The 19555-nt window shown below is 42.1% G+C and overlaps 2 protein-coding genes across 4 annotated transcripts; one reads left to right on the plus strand and one right to left on the minus strand.

The window, feature by feature from the left end:
• Positions 1 to 383: 383 nt before the first annotated feature.
• Positions 384 to 13381, minus strand: ZNF189 (zinc finger protein 189). Of its 3 annotated transcripts, none has more exons than XM_036433166.2 (3): positions 13021 to 13381; positions 12212 to 12293; positions 384 to 3105 (listed from the first exon to the last, which is right to left on the minus strand). In XM_036433166.2, exons 1-3 carry the CDS (start codon positions 13051 to 13053, stop codon positions 1385 to 1387), a joined length of 1836 nt encoding a protein of 611 aa, XP_036289059.1. In that variant the 5' UTR covers positions 13054 to 13381; the 3' UTR covers positions 384 to 1384. The 3 variants fall into 3 exon arrangements, with proteins under 3 accessions (XP_036289059.1, XP_036289058.1, XP_036289057.1); XM_036433165.2 differs by having other exon boundaries at positions 12212 to 12296; XM_036433164.2 differs by having other exon boundaries at positions 12212 to 12338.
• A 139-nt stretch (positions 13382 to 13520) lies between these two features.
• On the plus strand, positions 13521 to 14527 carry MRPL50 (mitochondrial ribosomal protein L50). Its single transcript, XM_036433181.2, has 2 exons — positions 13521 to 13687; positions 13925 to 14527. Exons 1-2 carry the CDS (start codon positions 13596 to 13598, stop codon positions 14310 to 14312), a joined length of 480 nt encoding a protein of 159 aa, XP_036289074.1. The 5' UTR covers positions 13521 to 13595; the 3' UTR covers positions 14313 to 14527.
• Positions 14528 to 19555: the final 5028 nt, after the last annotated feature.

Consider the following 19555-nt stretch of genomic DNA (forward strand, 5'->3'; position numbering starts at 1 on the left):
TTTTTTCTATCAAATTGGAGGAAGAAAACCTCCAAATAAAATTCTTCCATTATAGAAAAAAAAAAGAAAAAGAAAAAATTCTCCCATTAGTGCTAGAATTAACTTTAGATTATAACAACCAATGTCTACCTGCTTTCCCTTATCTTTAATCTCCCTCAAGTTCAGAATGGAAAAATACTCAAATTTTTCTTTAATCTTGATCCACACATTTATCTCTGGATATCTCCACTGTCTCACAGAATAAGTGAGAGTAATTTCCTTTAAACCTTGATTCTAATTTTTAAACACAGTAATATATTTGACAGGATAGATTTATAGATTTTACACCATAGTAACAAAGAACTCTTACACAAAGCAAAAAAAAAAAAAAAAAAAAAAAAAAAAAAAAAAAAAAGCCAAAGCAGGTTTAATGATTAGAACAGATGAATTAATAGGTTTATAGTAACCTTTAAATAAGGGAGCCCTAGTACCAGAAATAAGAATTTTAAAACTGCATGCAAAGTCTAGTTACTATTAAAACCAAAGCAATATCAAAATATCTCAGCTTCCTAACATAGACTCCAGGTCTCTTTATCTTCAATTCTTGGCAATCAAAATATGTACACTTTCACATGCTACTGGTAGTGAAGGAATACAATTATTTGTATAAGATTACAAATATCTTTCACAGATGGAAGGACACAAAAAGAATAGTGTCTTCCTCCACCTTTTTGGGCCCATCTTGGGGAAAAAGGCACTCCCAAAGATTCCTTGGTAACACTTTGCTAGGTTTGTTACTCACATAATCTTTACATGTAAAATTAATGGTCCACTCATTTCACATTTCCGAGAACCACGAGGCATTGGAACTGCTTTCTTGTAACTCACATGCCAAATAACTGGCTTAAAACAATGACAAAAACTTTGGATATCAGTTTCAAAAAAAAATCTGGGCTGTTTCCTTGAAAGCTTCATCATATGCTCAATTACTAGACTTTGGCATGCATAGCGAAACACATCATAGAACCAAAAGAATTAACGTATAAGATGGTGGCAAAGGTCTCTGAAGAATTATTCTAGTTTTCTAACATGAGTGGTTCTAGCTCCCTTGTATCAATGCAACTTTGTCATTCTCCCTTCATTATTATAACCAAATGCTCTGAGCCCAGGTTTAACCTGAAAGATTTGTTTTAAAAAGATGCATATATTACTGAGGCATCAAAACAAAGGCTAATGAAAAATGTTTGTGGGCAGCTGGTTGCCCACGCAGAGTCTTTAAAAACCATTTGCTTTAGGCCAAAGATACTTTCCTTTCTTACTAAATCTGACTCATATTGAGCAATGTTGAAACTGCACTTGGGTAAGCTAGTATCAAGTCCAGCCTAACTTAAATATTTCTCTACATTTACTGCATCCATGTAGTGTGCAATTTTTGATGCTGAATAAGAGATATGTGGCAATTGAAGGCTTCGCCACAAGCATCACATTCATGGGTTTCTTGGGTTTTCATTTCTGCATGCATCTTCTGATGGTTGACAAGGCTGCGCTGTTGACTAAAACTTTTGTCACACTTCTCACATTTATAAGGTTTCTCTCCTGTGTGTATTCTTTGATGCTGAATAAGGCCTGAGTTCCGGCTAAAGGCTTTTCCACATTCATCACATTTATGGGGTTTATTACCTGTGTGAACACCCTGATGTCGAATAAGATTACAAAGTTGACTAAAGCTTTTGCCACACTGCCTACATCGATAGGGTCTCTCACCAGTGTGGATTCTCTGATGTTCGATAAGAAATGAGCTCCGACTGAAGCTTTTCCCACACACAGTACATAAGTAGGGCTTTTCACCAGTGTGGATTCTTTGATGTTGTACAAGATGAGCACTGACACTAAAAGTTTTCCCACATTCATCACATTTATACGATTTTTCCTTAGGGAAGACTTCCTGCTGTATAACAGGACTGCAATTTGGATCAAAACTTTCTTTAGTTTCATTGTATGAATATGTCTTCTCTCTGGTGTGAATTCTCTGATGCTGAATGAGACCTGAGCTTCTACTAAAGGCTTTTCCACATTCTTTACATTTATGGGGCTTATCTCCTGTGTGGATTCTCTGATGACGAGTAAGGTTGCAAAGTTGACTGAAGCTTTTCCCGCACTCTTTGCACTGATAAGGTCTTTCACCTGTATGGATCCTCTGATGTTCAATAAGAAATGAGCTCCGACTGAAACTTTTTCCACATTCAATACAAAGAAAAGGCTTCTCACCAGTGTGGATTTTTTGGTGTTGTATAAGGTATGTACTTAATCTAAAGGCTTTCCCACATTCACCACATTTATGGGGTCTTTCTCCAGTGTGAATTCTCTGATGTTCAACTAGTAATGAATTTCGGCTAAAGCTTTTTTTACATTTGGTACAGTGATAAGGTTTTTCACCAGTGTGAGTTCTTTGATGTTCAATAAGGTGTGACTTCCAACTGAAGGCTTTCCCACAGTCACTACACTTATGGGGTTTCTCACCTGTGTGAATCCTCTGATGTTTAACAAGGCTCCTTCTCTGGCTGAAGCTCTGTTTACACTGATTACACTGATAAGGTCTCTCTCCAGTGTGGATTCTCTGATGTCTAATAAGGGTTGAGCTCACACTAAAGGTTTTTCCACAGTAGTTGCACTCATAGGGCCTTTCTCCAGTGTGAATTCTCTGATGTTCAATAACAAATGAACTGCGACTAAAACTTTTCCCACATTCATTGCATTGAAACGGTTTCTCACCAGTATGAACCCGTTGATGTTGAATGAAATGGGCCTTGCGGACAAAACCCTTTCCACATTCTTCACATTTATGGCATTTCCCTTCTGAGTTAGGTCTCTTACGAATAATGTTAGTGTTTCCTCTGAACATTTTTTGTTCCTGGGTCAAAGGTTCCCTTGGTATTTCCCATAAGAAGATTCCTCTCTGTTTATCTAACCTACCAACAAGTTCAAAGGTTTCTCTACACATGGGATCCTGGTCAGTTTCACTTTTGATTCTTGTAACTATTATACCCTTTGACTCCACTTCTTCCTCAATTTCCTCAATTTCTTGTTTCACAGTTGGCTCCTCATCCTTATCTCTGTTTAAAACATCTAGAATAATAAATAGAAAACAAAAACATCAGCCAAGTTCTTTCCTAGTAAGGAGAAACTGTCAGAAAATTAAATAATTCATATAAATCAAATTAAGATAAATTAATCTACTATCAAATGTAGTTTACTACCTCAGAATATTGTTTTGAGGATTACATTTGTTCATATACACAAAGCTTTCAGAACAGGACCCATTACTTGGTATAAGAGTATAAGCTACATAATTACCATTAGTGAGTATTAGTTATTTGATGTAATGAAATGTTTTTCTTGGAGAAGAGGTATGAAAAGAGTGTTTATCAGGCAAAGAATGAGTCTGCAGGCGCAAGCAGAGTTGAGAGAAAGGTCTAATTAATCAATAGTAAATTAATGCAAGGTAAGGTGAATAAACAAAGAATTAAAACAAGTAGTGGTGGGATAAACTGGTCTACCAAGGAAAAAAGAATAACATAGGAAGAAAACAATAAGTTGAGGAAAATTTAGAATGAGATAGCATTATTATAAAATGTGTAGACCAAATAACTGACAAAAAGGAACACATAAAATGACACTGAAAAAGATAAAAAACAAAAACCATAGAAAGCAAAAATTAACTCATTAATAAGAACTTATTTATTACAATAAAAAGTATTCCAGGCATTGTGTAATAAGCCAGGATTCAGAGATAAGACATGAAGCCTCCTACTAAATGGAATGGACAATAAGTATAAGCGGAGACAAAAAAAATATGATAAAAAAATTAAGTAAAAAGCAGTTTCTGTACCAAGACAGAAAATGGCTTTCAACAAAAATAATGATAGGTTGAAGTGACATGGAGTCCTTGATACAGAAAGACAGAATAAAATAAATATAAGGAAACAAGGTCAGAACTAATAGAAGAAACAAAGAAAAAGAGCAGTTTGTGGTAGCTTATGACTTCACATACAACAAATCACACCATATTCTTCAACTATATATGATTCTCACTCTAAAGATATTAAGACCCAAGTTGGAACCCTTTAGTTCCAAATGATAAGCTGCATGACAACTGAGAAATGAAAACCTCATGCAGTGGTTCTCAATCCTTCTAATACAGTTCCTCATGTTGTGGTGACCCCCAACCATAAAATTATTTTCGTTGCTATTTCATAACTATAATTTTGCTACTGTTATGAATCATAATGTAAATCTGTGTTTTCCGATGGTCTTAGGTGACCCTGTGGGTTGCGACAGGTTGAGAACCACTGCTGTAGAGACACTGTAATAGCAAAATTATAGTTATGAAGTAGCAACAAGAATAATTTTATGGTCAGGGGTCACAACATGAGGAACTGTATTAAAGGGTCTCAGCATTAGAAAGGTTGAGAACCACTGTGTTAGAGGAAAGATAACACAATGGTTCATGATATAACTGAGTAGCATACTGACTTCTTTCCTAATTTCTATCTCTTGCTGCCTGTTGGATACCTTCATTGGGAGTTTCAATTGCTACTAAGCATAAATTTGGCTTAAACAATTTCCTTTTTAGAGTTCCCCCTTTCTCTCAACTTTCTAGTCTTCTAACTGTAAGGTCATCTTTGAATTTTTTCACTTAATCCAAACCAGTCATTAGGTTATTTTATTCTAACAAACAAACAAACAAACAAACAAAACAAAACATTATTCCCTGTAAAAATTACTAAAACTTTACTTTTACTTAGGCTACTTACAGCATTTTCTCTAATTCAATTTCATTGGAGTGTTTCCTTCACACAATTAAAAAGGATAGAACTCCTTCAACTTTCTGCCCTCTACCTATAAAATGATCTGCAATTGTACATCAATATATACCCCATTCCTATCTAAGACTAATCCATCTACCTTCTCTTGATCCCACTTGCCTCTGGGAACTTGTTTAATTAGTAGCATTTTTTCCTCTTTTTTCAATTTGTATTCTCCTTGGACACCTTCCTACCAACATACAAATATGACCATTTACCTTAAATCTGAAATCCTTCCCTTGATGAAAGCCAATCTTGGGGAGGAAAAATCTTAGGTATAGTTCTTCATTTCCTAACTATGTTTTCCATGCCCAACCTGTTCCCATTCAATCTATTCTACAACCTACTGTGAGATCTGGTTTCTGCTTCCAGTATCTAGAGAAACTTATTAAGTCACCAATAACTTTTGGGTAAAAATATAATGGATGTTTTTCAGGCCTTATTTCCTATGGCAGTATCTGACACTGGTGACCACTTCCATTTCTTGACACTGTCTGTTTTAGGTTTCTGTATCATTATAGTCTTTTAATTGTCACCCTACTTCTCCTTAGACCTTTTAATACAATTCCTTCATGTATTTCTCTTCCTTTGTCAACTGTTTATTGTTACACATGTTTACACCATCTCACTCTATATATGCCTCCACACTACATTTACTTCACTGAATTCGGAGAAATCATCACAAAATGGAATTCTATTCATGTCATCTTCTGTAGATTCACCAGCACTCTACTTCTAAGATCAAATCGAAGCTCTTTGCACTGTGATACTCACCACTTCTACATTGTAATTCACCTGGCTACCTACTCTACTATAGTTTAAGTGGACAAACTGCTTGTGTTATAATCTTTCATGTCATTTCACTTTGTATCTTGTTTACTAAATGTCACCCAACATTATTTACCGGTACCTGAAAAACTCTTGATTACTATATTTACTTATTTATGTTAAAATATGTTTTTATTGCTTTTTAGAGAGAGGAGGGGAGAGGGACAGAGATAGAAACATCGATGAATAAGAGAAACATCATCAATTGGCTGCCTCCTGCACAACCCCTACTGGGGATCCAGCAGTATGTGCCCTGACCGGGAATAAAACTCACAACTTCTTGGTTCCTAGGTCAGAGCTCAACTGCTGAGCCACACCAGCTGGGCTACTCTTGATTGCTCTTTAAGATTCAATTCAGCCAAAACCGGTTTGGCTCAGTGGTAGAGCGTCGGCCTGCGGACTGAAAGGTCCCGGGTTTGATTCCGGTCAAGGGCATGTACCTTGATTGCAGGCGCATCCCCGGTGGGGGGTGTGCAGGAGGCAGCTGGTCGATGTTCTCTCTCATCGACATTTCTAGCTCTCTATTTCTCTCCCTTCCTCTCTGTAAAAAATCAATAAAATATATTAAAAAAATATATCTATCTATCTATCTATCTATCTATCTATCTATCTAAAGATTCAATTCAAAGCAATAGTTCTTCAACAAAGCCTTCACTCTTTCTACTAGACATATTTAGGTGGTCTGTTTTTTTTTTTGTGTTTTTTTTTATCACTAGCGCTTGTCCATAACTCCATTAAAGCTATTAGTACACTGTACTTTTAACTGTTTATTTTTGTCTGTTTCACTGGATTGTAAATTTCTTTTAAGAAGGGAAAGTCTCTTCATGTTTACTCAATAGATATTATTCCAGAGGATGTTTTAAAAGGAATAATTTTTATTTATTTATTTGCAAGTGATATTAATATCTACCTAAAATAATTAGGCTATAATAGCAATAAGACTAACATATAAAATAGATACTGTTTCTTACTACCAAGAAAAGCCATTTTATAGAAATGTAGAAAATTAAAATATGCTCTTCACGGTAATAACAAAAATCACAAATAAACTAGAAATAAACCTAGTAAGAAAAGAGAAAGACCCAGAAAAATCATCCAGAAATTTTTTCTGAAGGACATAAAAGACAGTTAAACAGAGAGATTGAGATTCAATATTACAAGGATCTTCATTCTTCCCAAACCAATCTATGAACCTAACTGTATTGTAATCAAAATCCTATAAAACAAACAAAAAAAACCCCCAACAAATTTAGATTCCAACCAGAAGAATGCAGAAAATTAGTTATCCTGAAAAGGAATGTGAAAGAATGACTTATCTTAACAGACATAAAATGTAAAATATTGTTCAAATAAATGAAATAGAGGCACTGGCATAAAAATATATAGGTCAAGTAGATAGACAGAGGAGTTAATGAGTCTAGGCTTCTACATGGAGCAGCCTAGAAATGACTACCCAGTTAATCTGCATTTGGTAGGTATAATCACCTTCTGAGTTAATCTGCTATACTTGCATTATAGGTTCCCATCTTGTGAGCATAGCTAATTTGTCTAGAGTAAGATAGCTCACTCAAAATGCATCTTTCACAGGAATTTGAAATTGAAACTGAAATAGTCTAAATATGACTAGAATTGTAACCTATCAAGACAGAAACTAAAAACTAAAGGGACATAAGCATGTGAACATAGGAGGAAAGACTATTCTGCCAAGGAGAAAAAAACAGGACACAAAGACAGAATTAATTCTCTACTTCCTGACAGTGATCCAATTTATGGTTTTAGTTCTTTTCTGATGTCCAGTTGTAATCCTGCTCATATATTCCACTAGAGGCCTGGTGCATGAATTTGTGCACTGATGGGATCCCTCGGTCTGGCCTGCGGGGATTGAGCTGAAACCAGCTCTTGGACATCCACGGGTGCAAAATCAGGGCTGGGGAGGGATTTTGGGAGGGCTCCATGGTGTGTCCGGCCCATCTCACCCAGACCTGGCCAGACCCCAGGAGTAAGCTAACCTACTGGTCAGAGCATCTGTCCCCTAGAGGTCAGTGTGCATCATAGCAACTAGAAGAATGGTGGGAGGGACAATTAGCATACAGTAGGTCCTCTCTCTCCACATCACGTATTACTGTCTCCAGCCCCAGTTGTCATGGGGCCCTCTCCTCCAGGAGGCACTCCCAGATCCTCCAGGCTGCGAAACAGCTTCCTCAGGTTACGTAGGAGATCCGTTTCTACGGCGCAATGTAATACGATTTTCGCTGTAAATCGGAACCAACGTGCGGGTCTAGTAATAATTAATGTCGTTTTTTAACATTCGTTTAAAATCTTGCTTGGCGTTGACTTGTATTGACATAACCTTCAAACACGTGGTATCTACAGAACGTGTGAAGTGCAATTAACAAGTTTTGCCTGAAAAAGTTTGTGTTTGGTTTGGTTTTTGTTGCAAAACTAGGGCTAAGAAGATGGCGGATGAAGAGCATATTCAGCAATGCATGCTTTACGAGTTCCAATTAGGAAGAAAAGCAAGTGAGGCTGCAAAAAAGATCTGTAGTGCTCTTGGTCAAGATGCAGTTAGCGCCAGAAAATGCCAGCGTTGGTTTGAGAAATTTCGCGAGGGAAATTTTTCGTTAGATGACAAGAGTGGTCAAGGCCGTGTGTCCAATTTTGATCAAGAAGCTCTTCAAGCTCTTTTGGTGCAAAATCCTCAAATTACCCAACAAGAGCTTGCGACTTTAAATTGTTCACAAAAAACAATTTCCAATCAATGGCGTGCACTTGGCAAAGTCCAAAAGTTTGGAAAATGGGTTCCTCATGAGTTGACCGACAACAACCGTAATCAAAGAGTCACAATTTGCAGTTCGCTCCTCTCTCGTCAAAACCGTTTGCGGTTTTTAGAGCAAATTGTTACCGGAGATGAAAAATGGGTGCTGTATGTTAATTTGAAAAGGCGGCCTCAATGGTTGGACAAAAATGAGGCTCCGCAGCCCACGCCAAAACCTGACTTGCATGCAAAAAAGTGATGTTGTGTGTTTGGTGGAATTTGAAAGGAATTCTTCATTATGAACTTTTACCATCTAACCAAACCATTACAAGTGCAGTGTATAGTTCCCAATTGGAAAGGTTAGCCCAAGCTTTAAGAGAAAAAGAACCCGCGCTGATTAATCGGAAGGGCGTAATTCTTCACCACGATAACGCACGACCGCATACTGCAAGAATCACTGCTGAAAAACTGCGCCAGTTGGAATGGGAAGTTCTCCCTCAACCTGCATATTCTCCTGATATTGCCCCTTCCAATTACCATTTGTTTCGTTCTTTGCAAAACTTTCTTCTTGGAAAAAAATTTAATAATGAAGAATGCCTCAAAAATGCATTGACCGAATTTTTTGCATCAAAATCACAAGAATTTTACAACAGAGGGATTAAAATGCTTCCTGAGCGTTGGGCACAAGTAGAAAACAACAGCAACTATATTGTTGATTAAATTTTGTTGTATTGTTTAAATAAATTTGATTTAAAAAAGTATTAGAAAACGACATTAAGTATTACTAGACCTAATACAAAGCACCTATGTCACTCACATGGAGCACAGCAATAATAAAGTGAAACAGTAAAAAAATTTTAAAAGAGCTCTAACTGGTTTGGCTCAGTGGATGGAGCTTCTGCTTGTGGACTGAAAGATCTCAGGTTCAGTTCCAGTCAAGAGCATTATCTTGGTTGCAGGCACATCCCCAGTAGGGGGTGCGCAGGAGGCAGCTGATTGATGTTTCTCTCTCATCGATGTTTCTAACTTTTTCCCTCTCCCTTCCTCTCTGTAAAAAGTCAATAAAATATACTTAAAAAAATTTTTTTTTAAAGAAAGATAACAATTCCTGACCTTTACTTGTGGTAAATAAATAATAAAAAACATAAAGCACATATGTTGAAATGACAGAACTTTTTTTTTCTATATAAATAAATGGGAGATGGCAACATAACCATGAAATGATGTACTGACCTCATGGAGATCAACCTAATTAAAAAAAAATAACAAAGAATAACTACAGCAAAGTGTGATAAATTAAACAATGTATGTGTACCGTATACAAGGTAGCAGAGGAAGGAGTGCTCAGTTCTGAAGAAGAGGCCCTTGAGATTTTAATGAATTATTTGAGATTTTTCAGGTATCTTGTGTGGTCTTCAAAAAGAGATTACTAGGAATTCAGAGCTCAACAAAGAAGATGACAATAGTAGTGATGATAGCAATCAACATGTATATTGTACTTACTACATGCTAGTCAGTGTCCTAAGTGCTTTACATATATTAACTCAGGTAATGCTCACAATAACCCTAAGAAGTAAGTGCTGTTATCATTCCCATTTTATAAAAAAAAAGAAACTGAGGCACAGATAAGTTAAGTAGTTGACCCATGGTTATAAGACTAGTAAGTGGTGGAACCAGGATTTTATTTAGACAGTTAGGCTCCATATTATCTCTCTTAGGTAGAGAGAGATATGAGACTTACCATCACATGATGGTAGTCGATGAAACGAGTATAAATAAGGTCCACCAAGGAAAGTATATAGACTGAGAGGAAGTCTGAGAGTGCAAGGCAACTGAAGGAAACAATAATGAATTTCAAATAGCTATAGAGAGGTGGAACTTAAAAATAAGGTCCAAAGAGAGTCTTTTGCATTTGACAATTGGGCTATAGATCAATGTTAAACAATTAAAGGGGAGTAGTAGAGATTAAAAAAAAAAAAAAGCTTAGAGAAAAAAGTATAGAACACATTAACTACACATAGAAAAACTTGGTTGTGAAGAGAATAAGTAGCAGGTTATAGGGAGCAACAAGAGGCAGATTGTGGCTCAAAGGATAGTTTTTTATTTTATTTTTTATTTTCCTTCTTCTTTCCCCAATTGAAAAAGCCATGAACATACCTATTATCAAAATAAAGACATCAGAAGAGAAGGAATAGAGTCAGAAACTAACGAGGGGAAAAGCAAAGGATAACTGATGTCTAAGTAGTTGGCGAAGCAGGAAGATAGGGGCAGCCTTCAGTGAGCAGATGAGGGGCTAAAAAGTTGAGTTCATGTTTAGTGGCCTCTCTCTTCTTGGTGAAACAGAAGGTAAGGTCTGCTACTCATGATGGACTGAAGGAAAACTCTTGTTTTTGAAATAATCACTAAAGAAACAGGGGAATGACGAAATCAAGAATAAAAACTTGTTGAGATGTAAAAACCCAGTGGAGACTAGAAGAAAAACCATGCATATATACAAGGCATCAATCCTTTCAGTTAAAGAATTTCTCCTGCTGTGTTTAGTAACTCAGGGAGGAGAGAAAAGGCGGATTTTATAATGAATACAGGATTTCAAGCATGCAGAATGGGTAGAGCATAATGACAAGGTAGACAAGAGCATGCTGGTAATAACTTCAAATACAGATTCACAAATTAAATGAGAGAGCTGAAACCAGTTTGGCTCAGTGGATAGAGCGTCGGTCTGTGGACTGAAGGGTCCCAGGTTCGATTCTGGTCAAGGGCATGTACATTGGTTGTGGGCACATCCCCAGTAGGGGGTGCTCAGGAGGCAGCTGGTCGATGTTTCTCTCTCATCAACGTTTCTAGCTCTCTATCCCCCTTCCTTCCTATCTGTGAAAAATAATAAAATATATATTTTTTTTAAATGAGAGAAAAAAAAACAGAGAAGTCAAGGAACAGGAAACATCATTAAGAATGAACAGGTTTATTAGGAAAGGAGTAGGAGAGGAAGAACGGAAAAGAAGTTATAGTAAGCTCCAGTTTCGATAAAATTAAGGATATGATCCTTGATGTGAGTTGCTGAATAAAAAGGGAAAGCAGAGTCCCTGAAGACAATGTCATCGAGGTACTCTGAGGCTTAAGGAATGACTGTATCATCAATGATATAGGTTAGCATAGAGAACTATGAAACATGTGACCAAGTCTAAGTGTGAGGATCCAAAAAAAGCTGACAAATGGCAGCGAAAGGAATTGAGCGGGTAGAGCAAGACTGCTGAGACCTCAAAGGGGAGATATTGTGCTTGAAGCTGGAAAACGAATGCTTTGGGAAGAACATGGAAAAGCTGGGAGAAGAGCAATTTTTCCCTTCCAGCCTTGAGACAGAGGATGGGAAAGGAAGAGGATGTGGGAGAATAAGCAGTCCCTCCCAAAAGAAGTAGTGTCCTTGGGACAGTGCCAGGTTTCAGTTAAGGCCAGCAGGGGTAAGGAACATTATGTGAAGAGGAACAGCGGCTCCAGAAGGCAGTGACGAGGGGTGGGAGGAAAGCAGTGGGAGGATGAGCCAGGAGGGAAAGTACAGAGCAATATGGGAAAGATATTACGAAGACAGGAAGCCAGAAAGGCTTTGTATTTTGGTCACTGCAAGGATTCAAGGGGTCAGAGTCACGTAAACAATGAATGGCTGGTAGGTTTGAATCAGAAGTTTGGAACAAAGCAGTTCTGGTACTGGTACCGGTCCAAGTGTTCTCAGAGTCTGTTGTCTGACAGCCTCTCAGATATTTTAATCAGAGGAACAGCAGATTCTTACCCAGTGAGACCAGGTTTCCATAATTCTCCATCATGACATCTTTATACAAGCTTCTCTGAGCTGGATCCAGATAATCCCACTCCTCCTGGGTAAAAAACACAGCCGCATCCTCAAATCTCAGCAACCCCTGAAATAGTACCATTTCTGTAGTCAGCCCTTGCTGTCTACCACTGTCAGTGGCACTTACCAGGGCGGGGCAGGCTAGAAGGAACATGGGAACTAAGAGTTCCAAACGGGCCTCCCGTTCTGGGAACCGACTCCAACAGACAGGCACCTCAGAATAACCGAGCTGGATCCTTGTCCTTGGGAGTCAGGGGCCTAAGGATAAGGCTTTTGTGGCTTAATAATTATATCCCAACATTTTGATTTTAGTAAGCTTCGCCAAGGACCCCTCAAGCTTTCTTCACCTCATTACCCCATTCTGATTCTCTATTCGCACTGGCTTGTGATCCTGTTCAGCTCAATTCCATGAAGTTCTCTAAACGCCTAGTGTGGATCCACGCGTAGTGACAGGCGCAGAAGGCACAGAGGAGGGTCCAAAAGGATGCCTCCCCTGGCACACTGACAAATGAGAGCCCTAGAAGGGAGCATTTACTAACTTATCAGGTCGCTCCTGATCAAAAGGAGCCCGGGGGGCAGCTTAATCGCGAACCGCACCCTGAGCAGCAGGGAAGGCTACTTCCTCACACTGTACGGGGCCCCAAGACCGCTATTGGGGGGGGGGGGGGGGGGGAGGAGAAGGGGGCTGTGGAGCGCGGCCTAGCTGGAGTAGTGCTGAGAGGACTGGGAGACCCGGAGGGGCGACTTACCTTTGGGTCCAGTGGGGGGCTCGGGGAGGCCATCTCCTGGCCAGAAATTCGGGCAGGAACCTGGAGCGCGCACGGAAAGGAGGCTCTGGTGAGGCCTATCGGACCGTTGGGAGCTTAGGCCCGACCAGGGAGAGGCCTCCAGGCTGGATCTGGCCAGGTCCCGTCTAGGTTCCCCGAGCGGTCACGACCCCAGCAGCATTACAGAAGCGCTTCTTGGCCGCCCCCAGACCCCGAGATCCCCTCCCCTGCTGGTCGCACAGCCTTCCAGGCCCCGCTAGAGCCTCCTCCCCGTTGTCAGTTTCTCCTCCTCTCAGCCCAGGAGCGCTTTGACCGCCCGCCCCCAGACCAGAAGGCGTCACCCGGAACCTTCCCGGGACTCCGCCGAACTACAACTCCCGTCATGCTCCGAGAGCGTGCCGCGGTCCAGCCTGCTTAGGACTACACTTCCCGGCATACCGCGGGAGATGCTTACTAGGAACGGAGGCCGTCTGCCACTAAGCTTACACCCGATTGGCTAGTCTTGGAGTGTCTCTGTCGGCCGGGGGCGGAGCTTCGTCGGGTAGCGCTCCACCGAGATGGCGGCGGCCTTAGTGCCCGGCGTTTCGAGAAAAGGCCTCACGTGGATGATCGCAGGGGTCCCACGCCAAGAATTTTGGTCTCGATTCAGGTAAAGCGAAAGGGTAGGTGGTGGGTCACAGTCATGGGAAGTAAGGGAAGAAACGGAGGAAGATGAAGGGACGAATCCCTGGTCCTGCGCTTGACCTAGCGCGTTAGGCTTCCGCGCTGGACTTCAGCGCCGGTGTCCGCGAGCGAGCGGCGGCGGGGGCCCATCCACTTGTGGTGGCTGTCAGCTTCACGAAGGCCGTGAGCCAAAGATTCACGTGTTCGTGTTTGATCATTGCAGAGAACAGAAAAAGCCCGTGGTGGCCGAGACCGTGGAGGAGGTGAAGAAAGAACCTCTCCTGGCGTGTCCGCCCTTACGCAGCCGGACGTACGCGCCACCCGAAGATCTCCAGAGCCGTTTGGAATCCAGCGTCAAAGACATTTTTGGCTCATCTGCTGCTAGCAGCTGGCAGGACATCTCCCTGGACGATGGTCGTCTGAAGTTCAGCTTGTTGACACGGTTAGCCGATGACCTGGGCCATGCGGTGCCCAACTCCAGGCTCCATGAGATGTGCAGGGTCAGAGACGTTCTTGAGTTCTACAAGGTGCCCGTTCAAGACAGATCTAAATTTGATGAACTCGTGGCCAGCAATCTGCCTCCCAATATAAAAATCACTTGGGGCTACTGAGCAATTCAGAAGAGGAATTGAAATTATTGTAATCATCGAACCTCCCCCCCCAACAAGGAGGCTACTATCAGACCTTTTGATACTTTGAAATACTATCAGAACTGTTCTCTAAAACCACTTATTCTGTGGAAGAATGCATTATTCCTCCCCCCCCCTCATAACAATATGAATTGACAAATAACAAGATTTCATTTTTTTCACATTTGCTGAAACTTTACAAAATAGAAACAGGTCATTAATAATTTGTGAAAAATTCCTTCTTCAGACACTAACTTGGGTTTAAAATATAAGGCCATGGCATGTTGTGTTTAGAAGTGGTTGCATTCTTCATAGGCAAGAAAATGTTTTAAGTCTGTCAGTACTCTTTAAGGTAGTATGATAGGCAGTGTATATACAGTTGAGCAAACAAATTAGATAGGTATAATAGGAATATAAAAGTTTGTGGGGGATATTATAGAAAGATGTTACAACTAGAAATAGTATCAAATGATTCTGTTCATTCCGAAGTAATCTCTGTTGAAATTAAAGTAAATTTCTTGAATTGGTTGTGTTTTTAATTTTTTTAAAGGTGAAATTTGTTTTTCTGCCTTGCCATTTCCTTAGTGTATTATAAATGAAAAAAAAAAAAAAAAGAAGAATATGTGCCAATTATTAAGTGTTGGGACTTTTTCTGTAATATACCAGATTCTATAAATGGGTGTTCTCTTTAAAAGAGATAGTGTTTATTTCAAACCTTTTTTTTTTTTTCCTATAACTTTTAAAAATGCCCTTGAGTACCTATGAATATCCAGGAGGGTAGTGAGTATTCGTACCCTTTGGGGTACTTAATTTGTGGAAATTTCTCAAATGGTTCTGAATGACAAAATGATTAAAGGAGGATGTGGTTAATCAGGAATTATTTTTTGTTCAGACTTTAGATATGGCTAGAGAATAACATATCTAAGTGAAATACATTCCAAGACCCCCAGAGGATGCCTGAAGCCATGGACAATACCATAACATATATTGTTTTTTTCCTAGACACATATACTTAGACCTTTATTATTTAATCTTTTATTTCTCTTTTCCTATTGTGGCAGATTATATTTCCCAAAGACAGCTGCACTAATAGACGTGCACACATGTATTTCATCTAAAAAAGTTATTTTTAATATTTTTTAATTTTTCAATGCACCCGAGGATATTTTTTCCATTGATTTTTATAGAGAGTGGAAGGCAGAGGGAGAGACTGAGAGAAGCACTAATGTGAGAGAGGCACATCAGTTGGTAGCTTCCATACACACCCGACCAGGACAGGGAGCCTGAAACCAATGTACATGCCCTTGACTGGAATCACACCCGGGACCCTTCAGGCCACAGACAAATTCTCTATCCACGGAGTCAAACTAGCTAGGGTCCACATGCTTTTTGAAAACATTGTGACTACTATTTCTCCCAATATGAGGAGGGGGTCTGTGGGAGTTTACTTCCTCCGCCATCTTCACGTGGCCCCACCATCCTATGAACTTGACCACTTCAGCCACTGAATTGGCACCAAGCACTTGTTCATCTGACCACTTCGGGCTGTTTTCCTGGGCCCAGCCTACAGGCTCTGACACTTCCCCACTTCCCACTGTCCAGCAGGCCCCTCCCCTGATAACAACCAATTTCAGCTGGTTCTGGGCCCATCCCCTTCTTTACCTGTCTACTTCCAGCTGACCACCTGGCCAGCCCACCAACCCCTCTCCTTCACATCACCACTTCCTGCTATCCACCCAGCCCCTTCCCCTGATGACAAGACCACTTCCAGCTGGCAACTGGGCCCCAACCCCTTGTTCACCTCCCCATTTCCAGGTGTTACCCAGGCCCTTGTTCACCTGACCACGTCCAGCTGGTCACCTGGGCCCTCCCCTTGTTTTGGAGACACTGCCCCTTGTTCACCTGACTGGCTCAACACACTGACTGGCTGAACTTCTCCCATGGAGGGGTGCACTTTCCAATCGCTGGAAGCTGGGTTAGAGGCCTAACTACCCACAGCCCCAGATCACCTGCTCACAACCTGCCTCTGAGCCCGTGGGGAGGGAGGCAAGCAGGCGGCCACCAGCCCTCCTTCAAGACAGCCATGGGGTCCATCAGCCTCGGGACTCCCCATCATCTCCATCACGGGAGCATCTCACCCTGGAGTGGCCTGCGGCCCAGACGGCCCTTTGTGGGGGTTTGAAATCCCGGCCAGAGTGGTGTTAAGCCCCTGAACACCCTTTCTCTCTGGGAGTCACATCCTCGCCCCTCCAGAGTCACTTACAGATGTCCATGCCCTTAGGGCCAGCTTTCTGTCTCACTCACGGGGACACCCTTCCTTGAGGACAGGAACCTTCTTGGTGACGTCCAGGGTCCAGACCACAGGAAAGTGGGCCTTTTGCGTGCCCTTGTGACCCTCCTCCACATGCAGGTGGCACCACCAGTCTATCCACGTGCCATCTCAAGCTGTTGACCGGGCTCCAAGCCCTGGCTCACAGGACCACTCCTGGGTGCTCACCTGGGCCCTGGGGGCTCAGCCCATTCCAGCGGTCAGTCACCAATTAGGCTGTCCACCAGGCTCCTCCCCCAGGATGATGTAATCAAGTCCAGCTGGCTACCAGCCCCATCCCCTCGGCCTCACCAGACCACTTCTGGGTGTTCATCTGGGCCCCGTACACTGAGGCCGTCACATCACCACTTCCGGCTGGCCCCTGACCCCATCCCCTGGCTCAAAGACCACTCCTGGGCGTTTCCCAGGCACTGGCATACCTGACCAACTTCCGGCTGCCCACCTGGCCCCTGATGACGTAACCATGCCCAGCTGGCCACTAGGTCCTCCCTCCCTCCCTTTCCTTCTTGTCCTTCCACCTGTTCTCACTGGACCGCTTCCGGCTGTTCACCTGGGCCTAGCTCTCCCCCTCGGCCATGTCACCACTTCAGGCTGTTCCCAAGCCTGTGTTCACCTGACCTCTTCCAGGTGTTCCCATGGCCCTTACTCACTTGACCACTTCCTGCTGGTCATCTGGGGCCTCCCCCTTGTTCTAAAGACTCTCACTGTTGTTCACCTGATCACTGAGCACACTGGCCCAGTTCCTCACGCAGATGCATGGACTTCCCAATCGCTGGAAGTTGGGTTAAAGGCCTAACATCCACAGGCCCAGATCACCTTTTGCTCACAGGCTGTTTCCTACCCTATGGGGGGGTGGGAAGCAGAGGGCAGCTAGCCCTCCTTCAAGACAACCACTGGGGTCCATCAGCCTCGGGACTCCCATCGTCCCCACCAGGGGGGCATCTCACCCTGGAGTGGCCTGGGACCCTGACAGCCCTGCCTGCGGGCTATGTTCTCTCTACTTGACCTTGATGGGCACATCCAATATAAAATGACAGGGATTTATGCAGTATGACCTCTAAGGCTACGATATAAAAGGGATATAGTCTCTACTTGGTTTTATCTCCGGAGGTTTTCCCTTGGAACACAGACCAAGCTGTGAGGAAACCCAAAGCAGCTCCTGCCCAAAGAACACTTTTAGACCCTAATGTAGGAGAAATAATGCCCCAGCTGTGCGCCAGCGTCAAATTCCAGTCATGAAAAACCGAGTCTTCAGCTGATTTTATATCCCTAACTTTCATCTTCCAGTTCTGATATCATAAATCATAGTATAGGGCCGAGGTCGGCAAACTGCGGCTCAGAAGGCACATGCGGCTCTTTGGGCCCCTTGAGTGTGGCTCTTCCACAAAATACCACAGCCTGGGCAAGTCTATTTTGAAGAAGTGGCGTTAGAAGAAGTTTAAAAAATTTGGCTCTCAAAAGAAATTTCAATCGTTGTACTGTTGATATTTGGCTCTGTTGACTAATGAGTTTGCCGACCATTGGTATACGGACAAGCAGATCCCAATGAGTCCTGTCCTAGTTCCTGACCCACATAATGTATGAGCAAAATCAATTACTGTTGCACAGCTCTACATGTGGGGTGGTTTGTTACATAGCCAAAATAATCAGAATACCTATGTCTTTGGGGTTAATTAAATATTGATGTCTTCGTGTTTATTCTAGAAATTAGTATATGTATCTGAGGAATCCACACATTTTCAGGGCTGGCCAGAGATAGAGAGAGAGACAGAGACCTAAGCATTTGGCTCATGTGATTGGAGGGCTGGACATCTGCAGGGCAAGGCCAGCAGGCTGCAGGCCCAGGAGAGAGTTGTCGTTTGAAGGCAGACTGGAGGTTCAATTCCTTTTTCCTCAGAAGACCTAAGAGTCGTTTCTGCATGGTTCACACCTACCTATGGACAATTGCTAGTGTCCCCTTGGTACATAGTTGGCACTTTCCTGCCCGGTGATCCCAACAGTGCCTTCACTCCTCATTTGCTACACCCCTAAGGGTTTGTGGAGGGCCAGGTTTCCTGATGTCTTCTGTTCTGGTCAGAAGAGTAGAAAAGGCCTGGCTCAGTGCCAGTTTAACCTGCCCCTTTCTATATCACCTTGGTACCTTCTGTGCTTCTCATAAAGCTTTAGAAAAACAGCATTATTTCTGCTGTACTCCTCTCTCCACCTCCCATCCACCCTCTCCTCCCATCCTTATATGGTCCTGGGAATTAGTGCCTAGCTGGGAGCCTTGCTATCCTGCCCAGGTTCCTCTCCTCTAGTGTGGGAACACAGGGCCAAGTACCCTGCTCTTCCAGACCTTCCAATCTGCCCATGACTTCCAAAGCCCCGCCTCTTCGCCTCAAGGCTCGCTATTTACTTTTAATACATTTGATCACATCACTCCCAATTTATAAACTTAGAGAGCTGAGAAAGGAAAGTTAAGTAACTTGCCCAAGGTGAGTCACCTTGATAGATGATAGAGGTTCAGGGATTTCAATCTTGGACTCTCTGATTCCAGAGATCATTGGTCTCTCAACTGCACCTCATTGGCTGCAAAATATGGTAAGCAAAAATTAAAAGACAAGGTCCCCGCCCCTCAGAAATTCTGAACCTGGAAGCACAGATTATAATCTGTAGGTTGGGTCATTTGTGCATTATGAGAGTGGATAGTGAGTGAGTTAACTACGGGCAGAATTCAGAGGTTCTATGGGAGGCATTTCTGCACCAGGAGGGCTTCTGTTGTTACTTGGAAGAGTGGTTTGCAAACAGATATGGAATAGCACCCGTTCAAAGTACAGATCTCAGAACCTTACTTCAGACTTATTAAGTCAGAATCCCTGGGTGCAAGGTTCAGGAATCTTTGGCATACTCGCAGAGA

This window comes from Pipistrellus kuhlii, unplaced genomic scaffold (genome assembly GCF_014108245.1).
Source record: "Pipistrellus kuhlii isolate mPipKuh1 unplaced genomic scaffold, mPipKuh1.p scaffold_m20_p_12, whole genome shotgun sequence".
Classification (NCBI taxonomy): Eukaryota; Metazoa; Chordata; class Mammalia; order Chiroptera; family Vespertilionidae; genus Pipistrellus; species Pipistrellus kuhlii.